This window comes from Galdieria sulphuraria (assembly GCF_000341285.1).
Source record: "Galdieria sulphuraria unplaced genomic scaffold scaf_162, whole genome shotgun sequence".
Taxonomy (NCBI): domain Eukaryota; phylum Rhodophyta; class Bangiophyceae; order Galdieriales; family Galdieriaceae; genus Galdieria; species Galdieria sulphuraria.
This window is the reverse complement of record NW_005178313.1, coordinates 1-6755: the sequence shown is the minus strand read 5'-3', so window position 1 is coordinate 6755 and position 6755 is coordinate 1. Positions and strand designations below refer to the sequence as shown.

The 6755-nt window shown below is 38.9% G+C and overlaps 6 protein-coding genes across 8 annotated transcripts; 3 read left to right on the top strand and 3 right to left on the bottom strand.

The window, feature by feature from the left end:
• Gasu_63260 (arginyl-tRNA synthetase) lies at positions 1–731 on the top strand (the record flags this gene model as incomplete). The annotated part of the gene is made up of 2 exons (XM_005702488.1): positions 1–455; positions 508–731. Coding segments are annotated over 2 exons (654 nt in total), but the record flags the coding sequence as incomplete, so codon positions are not given.
• A 3-nt stretch (positions 732–734) lies between these two features.
• On the bottom strand, positions 735–1285 carry Gasu_63250 (histone H2B). Its single transcript, XM_005702487.1, has one exon. The coding sequence runs from the start codon at positions 1242–1244 to the stop codon at positions 885–887; it is 360 nt and encodes a 119-aa protein (XP_005702544.1). The 5' UTR covers positions 1245–1285; the 3' UTR covers positions 735–884.
• A 90-nt stretch (positions 1286–1375) lies between these two features.
• On the top strand, positions 1376–1983 carry Gasu_63240 (histone H2A). Its single transcript, XM_005702486.1, has one exon. The coding sequence runs from the start codon at positions 1508–1510 to the stop codon at positions 1865–1867; it is 360 nt and encodes a 119-aa protein (XP_005702543.1). The 5' UTR covers positions 1376–1507; the 3' UTR covers positions 1868–1983.
• A 2-nt stretch (positions 1984–1985) lies between these two features.
• Positions 1986–3460, top strand: Gasu_63230 (myb family transcription factor). Its single transcript, XM_005702485.1, has 6 exons — positions 1986–2391; positions 2446–2545; positions 2599–2910; positions 2963–3132; positions 3184–3238; positions 3291–3460. The coding sequence occupies exons 1-6, from the start codon at positions 2093–2095 to the stop codon at positions 3372–3374; spliced, it is 1020 nt and encodes a 339-aa protein (XP_005702542.1). The 5' UTR covers positions 1986–2092; the 3' UTR covers positions 3375–3460.
• Positions 3461–3464: 4 nt separating this feature from the next.
• Positions 3465–5735, bottom strand: Gasu_63220 (hypothetical protein). 2 transcript variants are annotated; one of them, XM_005702483.1, is made up of 9 exons: positions 5441–5735; positions 4897–5388; positions 4555–4846; positions 4338–4501; positions 4092–4283; positions 3871–4037; positions 3676–3818; positions 3565–3628; positions 3465–3521 (listed from the first exon to the last, which is right to left on the bottom strand). In XM_005702483.1, exons 1-9 carry the CDS (start codon positions 5714–5716, stop codon positions 3494–3496), a joined length of 1818 nt encoding a protein of 605 aa, XP_005702540.1. In that variant the 5' UTR covers positions 5717–5735; the 3' UTR covers positions 3465–3493. The 2 variants fall into 2 exon arrangements, with proteins under 2 accessions (XP_005702540.1, XP_005702541.1); XM_005702484.1 differs by lacking the exon at positions 3465–3521 and having other exon boundaries at positions 3525–3628.
• A 29-nt stretch (positions 5736–5764) lies between these two features.
• On the bottom strand, positions 5765–6755 carry Gasu_63210 (hypothetical protein; the record flags this gene model as incomplete). Of its 2 annotated transcripts, XM_005702482.2 has the most annotated exons (4): positions 5765–5937; positions 6001–6101; positions 6156–6466; positions 6518–6755. In XM_005702482.2, coding segments are annotated over 4 exons (722 nt in total), but the record flags the coding sequence as incomplete, so codon positions are not given. The 2 variants fall into 2 exon arrangements, with proteins under 2 accessions (XP_005702539.1, XP_005702538.1); XM_005702481.2 differs by having other exon boundaries at positions 5846–6101.

Here is a 6755-nt window from a genome sequence, read left to right as displayed (position 1 = left end):
GTTCCTTTTGGTTTGGTACAAAGTGAGGGAGGAAAAAAGTTCAAAACTAGAGAAGGTGAGACAGTCAAATTAAAAGACCTTTTGCAAGAAGCGGTTCGTAGAGCAGAAGAGGATTTCAGAAACCGTTTACAAGCTGAAGGAAGAGAAGAAAGTGAAGAGTATATAAAGAGAGTAGCACATGTCATTGGTATTGGAGCAATCAAGTATGCAGATTTGAAGAACAATAGAACTTCCAATTATCAGTTTTCATATACCAAAATGTTATCCCTTCAAGGTAATACTGCACCTTATATGTTGTATGCCTTTGCAAGGATACAAGGAATCTATCGCAAGGGAGATTTAGACCTGAGTGATGGACAGTCAGAAAGTATACAATTCATTTTGGATGATCCTACCGAATTGTCTCTTGCTAAAATGTTGCTTCAGTTGGAAGAAATGTTGTATTTACTAGAAAGGTATCTATCTTATTATTTTTCTTATGAACCAACTGTTATCACTTGGCAATAGGGATCTGAAGCCTAATATCCTCTGCGATTATATGTTTGAACTAAGTCAACGCTTCAACCAATTTTATGAAACTTGTCCTGTTCTAAAGGCAGAATCTTTACAAAGAAAAACCTCACGTTTGGCTTTGTGCAAATTGACGGCAAACACTCTCCAGCTTTGTTTACATTTGCTTGGAATCCCTACTCTAGAAAGAATATAAACAAAATAAATATATGAATCAAGCATTGGGGAACTTCTCGTAGGTCCTTATACTACTCCTCCTTTATTGAATGACCTTGTTGACTGATATCAAAAACAATTCACAAAATACAAAAGTTCCAACAAGTTCTTCGAGAAAAGGTGTTCACAAACACCATATGTTATAAAACAAAAAGATATTACGAAGAGGTATACTTGGTTACTGCTTTCGTACCTTCCGAAACGGCATGCTTCGCAAGTTCTCCTGGAAGCAACAGACGCACGGCTGTCTGTATTTCACGTGAAGTTAAAGTCTTCGTCTTGGAATAAGCTGCAAGTTTACTGGCTTCACTGGCAATGCGTTCAAATATATCATTCACAAAGGAATTCATGATACTCATAGCCTTCGAAGATATACCAGTATCAGGATGCACTTGCTTCAAAACTTTATAGATATATATGGCATAGGATTCGGACCTCTTCTTCTTAGACTTTTTATCACTTTTCGTGATGGGTTTTTTTCCAGCAACAGGAACACTCTTTGCACCTTTCGGAGCCATTTTATCAAAATGATCAAATCAATAAACTTCTCTCTTTCCTCGCCTTGCCCTTTTATAGAATAATTGCTGTGGCGGGCACAGGCGGGTTGGATGGAAAAGCAGGGCCCCCAATCCACCAAATCTGCAATGTGATTGGATAACTCAGACCTCAAATGATCTGTTCAACAAGCCCGCTTTCGCGGTTGATCATGCTTTAAGTAGCGAGCTTCTATAAGATTGTCTACTCACAATTTTTTGTTTACAAACAGTCTATATTACAAGCAATGGCCCCCAAGGAACGTAGCAAACCAAAGAGTCGCTCTTCTAAAGCAGGCTTGCAATTTCCAGTAGGAAGGGTGAGTCGGTTTTTGAAAAATGGCAACTATGCCGAAAGAGTTGGAGCTGGAGCACCTGTGTATTTGGCAGCAGTCCTTGAATACTTAACAGCTGAAGTTCTTGAATTGGCTGGAAACGCAGCTCGTGATAACAAAAAGACACGAATTGTTCCTCGTCATATCCAACTAGCAGTGCGAAACGATGAAGAACTGAACAAGTTATTGGGTGGTGTTACTATTGCGTCGGGTGGTGTTTTACCCAACGTTCATCCTAACCTGCTTCCCAAAAAGAAAGCAAAGGAAGAATAGGTTGTCTATAACCATCAGGTGTCTGTAGACACCCATTTTATGAAGAAAACTTGGTCACACGTAAATATAATTCTTCTTCCATTCGAAATTTGTCCAATAAACCATATTTGGGGACTCGAAATGTGTGGCTCTCATTGCGGGAAAATTTCCATTTGGCCTGTGGAAGAAAGCTGTTCGATACGACGTCTATTTTCTTAAGCCAGTTGCTCTTTATCTAAGAATTTTATGGATGTTCCTTCGTATCGATTCGAATGTACTCCGTTGGTTGAAGTGAAAAAAGAAGCTAGAGATCTCGAAGATAGGAAGGAACCAAAGGGTAGTAGAAAAACGGAAACCACGAATATAGTGACAGATACGAGTCGGAATCTTGTCTCCTCCATGGGGAGGCCAGTTTCTACTTCTACCGTATCTGACGGTAGCTCAAAGGGTAGTGAAGTACAACCTGAAAGCTCTTATTCGTCTTCTACTTTTCGTAAGCAACAAGGAAGGAAACCTTACCAACTGAAGAAAGTAAGAGAAAGTTGGTTCGTCTGTTCCTACTTCGTTGCCTGCCCCTTTTCATCTGACCTTGTCCTTAGGACTCCAGAGGAACACGAACGCTTTGTGGAGGCTCTCAGAAAATACGGTAGAAACTGGAAAAGAATCCGAGATTGTGTTGGCGGAAAAGATTTGTTTCAGGTAAGAGCAGAAAGAGTTTTATTTTTTTTTGTCTAAAAATTCTATGTTTGTAGATACGAAGCCATGCTCAAAAGTATTTTATTAAAGTTCAGAAATATGGAATGCAAGAAACGATACCTCCACCTAGACCAAAGCGAAAATCTATCAAGGTTGATCCGTCACAAGGAAAACAAGAGATTAAGGAAGATACCTCTCGAGTTGACCCATTTGATGAACTTCATTGTTCCAATTCAAGCATAGTTCAAGATAGTTCTTCGAATAACGTCAGGCTACCACAGGCATCCAGTAGTGGTGACCAATTGAAGAAGTCAGCAGTTACACAGCTGTTTGCACCGCATAATATAGAAAAATGTGACGATTCTGAGGTGAGTTTGTTGTTTTTGGTTATACTTTAAATATAAAGTATAGTCTTCCAAGTTTGGACAAGTTCCAGAAATATCAGACGGATACCGTATGGGACAGATGGCGACAGGTCCAGATTTTGGGAAAGTTTATGATATATTTTCGCGAGTTTGTGAAGATGGAGGCGAAGAACAGGTCGAAAACAATCTCAAAGATGGCATTCGTAGTCTTTCTGTTGTAGACAAGTAAGTATATCATTTGCAGTCTCTTTCTTTTGCATAATATTCCTCCCTTAGAGAACTTGTTTGTCTTCTTGCGAAAAACATGAAAGCGAACGTATCCAAGGATGTGGTCAGTATAGTAGAAATTTTAAGCTCGTTAAAAAGTCTGATCAAGTCTGTAGTTTCGCAATGCTATAATTGAAGTCACGCAATCATCGACACGTAATTGCAACGACAAAGAATGGAACCCAAATGCAAATGAATAACTGGCAATTTCCCGATATGGCATTGTTTTTTTTGTAAATATTTAAAATATGAAAAGTTGTTTCATAAATGCAAAATTTATATGAGCACATTATTGTGTCTTGGATTGATTGGCTACCTATTAGAAACACTCCTTCATTTCGTGGGTCCTTTTGTTGTTAACAATATGTCAAGTCAAAACCAACTGCTTACTTGTCATCATCTGTCAAAGGCGTTGAAGGATCAAACCACCAAGTTCTTACCATTCCATCGTGTCCTATAACTGATTATAAAAGATATCATTTCCAACTGTCTACAACTCACCGCAACTTGCCAAAAGACTTTGCCTATTACACCATTGAGCGGCATAAATGGGACCCACACAAGGTCCAAGTTTTTGCACCAAATTACCAGTTTCTGTATCCCAAATGTAGACAAAACCATCTTCTGAGCCACCCACCACCAACCTCATAGGAAAACAATATCATTTACTTTGTGCTTTCCAATCTCTTTGCTTACTCTTCATTGGTACCAAATCCAACTCGAATAAAATTCTTACTGGTGTTTTGATGACCCTTGAAACGTCTTGTAGGTCGAGCCATACGTATATCCCAAAGACGATTGGAGTTGTCTTTCGAACTTGAAAGAAGTAAGCTTCCTGATGCATTTGTCTCCACAGCAGTGACCTAAATGCCAATCGTTCAAAAACCAACAAAAACAATCGCATATATACAGCTTACTTCTCCCAAATGGCTGCTTAGCGTTTTGACACAAACACCAGAAATCACATCCCAAAATTTGATGGTAGAATCTTTGCTACCAGAAATAATCAAATTGCCGTGAGGATTAAACACAGCCTTGGAAATAGATGCCTCATGTCCTGTAAATGTTTTGATAGTCTGTCCGGTTCGAACATCAACCAGTCTCAATGACTAATATTCCAACATAAAACTAACTATCGATGATATTTTAGAGAGTCGATTTACCTTGTCATATCCACCTGTCACGAGGTGGTTTTCTCTCGGATGATAACTAACCGTGTAAACATCTCGTGTATGTCCACTAATGACAGTTCGGCAACTACTCCGTATATCACTCTTAGCATCCCAAATACGGACTGTGCCATCACCACTAGCACTAGCGATAAATCCTAAACTCATTTTTATAAACATAAAAGAACAAAATGTAACCCATGCGTACCACCTCCACGAGTGACATCTATATCCCATATACGAGAAGTATGCCCAATAAAACTGGCTACTTTCTCACCACTTTCAGTATCCCATAATATTAAAGTATTGTCACTTGAACCAGAAACCAAATGAGCACCACTTTCTCCAACGAATTGGACACATTTGACATTACTTTGATGACCCACAAAACATTGTTTCTCGCGGTTTGGCAATACAAAGCAGTGATAATCTTCCAACAGAGTTTTGATTCGAGGAGCTGCCTTTGGGTGATATCTTGAGAATTCTATTTGATAAGCCACAGCCTAGATAATACATTATTCATTGAACATTACTGTAGTAAAAGAAGAAACACCTGTTGCAATAACTGGACAAGCCTAGATGGAGGAACTTGAACAGGCGCTGATGTATCTGTAACTTCAAAATCTAAAAGACGTTGAAACTGCTCCACTAAAGCTTCTCTTCCAGCCATAGTTCCATTCCAATCTCGAAAGGACTTGGCTTCGTTCACACTTTTGCAAGTGAGAAGGTAACATAAATCATGAAATTCCTCCAGTCTTTGTGCATATCCTTCCAATGACTTGAGCCTTTTTTGTAACAGAACGAATGCTTTTTGATATTCCTGTCGATCAACCAGTTCCAGATATTGTTGCTTGTACACTTCATAGAGAAAACTTTTCAAATTCTTAAAAGTGGCCTGTGAACAGAGTTTCTCAACCTCTGCCCAGTCACCTTCTAAAATGGCTGTCTTTACTCTCTGAAGATGTGCCTGTTGTGCTAACACGTCTTTATGTTTTACGTTTGCCTCATCCTGTAAAGCGGCAGCACTATAAAGATAGTCTTCTTCCTAAGAGACGAAATGGCAACAAGATAATATCAGAGTAAGAGTACTAGTGTACCTGCAAGTACTGCACGATAAGTCGTATAATATCTTCCTTCAAATGACGGTCACTGGGGTCTATGATTTGTTCGTACCAAGGGAAGGACCTTGACTGCTTTCCGACAGGAATTACGTTCTTTGATCTTTCATATATCATTTCTACTCTATTCTTGGTTTGACTATGCTCTTCATCATCGTTCCAAATAGGCGCGTTCCAGTCACTGTGTTGTTCGTGGTTCCCAGAAGCATGGGAGTCATTGTTTCCTTGTTTAGGTACGTAGACATTTTGACTCATATTTCTCCGTGAATTAAAAGTTGTTTCTACTTTTAAAAAAGCTACTTTTCATAACTTGGGTGTGTGTATCGACCAAGTCAAAGTTATTCATAAGATTGTCCCATCTCTACAGTGAAAAAGCGATGTACAAAACTTTCAATCCTGTTTAATTACATAATAAAAGCTTTTCGGATATCGTCNCTTGGAAAATCNAATACCTCTCCACTTTGAGGATCGTATATCTATTCNATCTCNTTCAGTGAGAACTTTCTTTCNATGGCTACCAAGCATAATAATAATAATACCTTTCCTCCATTTCTCTCTGCCATTTCTTTCAAAGCCTTTTCNCTNTAAGCATTTCCATTGGGAAGTATCATCGGTGGATTGTGTTCNTCCATAATCTCTCCTATTCATAATACAATAAGCAACTGCGACACTGCCAATCATCTTATCATCCTACCACTCATACGACAAACCAAAACTGAATGCACATGATGACTNAAAGGTAACTCTGTTGATAAACTTCGATAAGGTTCNTGACAAACAGGACAGTTNACATTGCGTTGATCTTCNTCNAAACAACAACTTGTCTTGAGAGCAGAGAGACCTGCTTTCATCACAATCTCTAACAAAGAATCTTTGGTCAATCCATTNAGTATATAATATTCCGTGCGAAAAGCTTGAATAAGCTCCTTCCAACGGTCTCTTGAATACAGCTGTCTGTAAGGTTCGCAACTNGTGGATTCTGGGAACGCAAGCAAAGTCAACACTCTACACTTACGCGATGAGCTTCTCATATAAAACAAACTATCATTATTTTACCTTTGAACTTGCTTCAATTGTTCTCTTGGACAAGTAGAAAGGTTCTTTCGTGCATACGATATGGCTTCNAACACTTTGCCTTGTCTCCTCAATTCCACAAAAACCTGCACATGCAAGTCNAATTCCAAACTGCTTTTCATCTTTTGTAGTTTCTTTCTNTTTTCTGCACACCATTTNAGTGCTTCTGAACAATCTCCCCTTGAAAGCGCATCCACTACACTTTTGTGGTTTAATACTT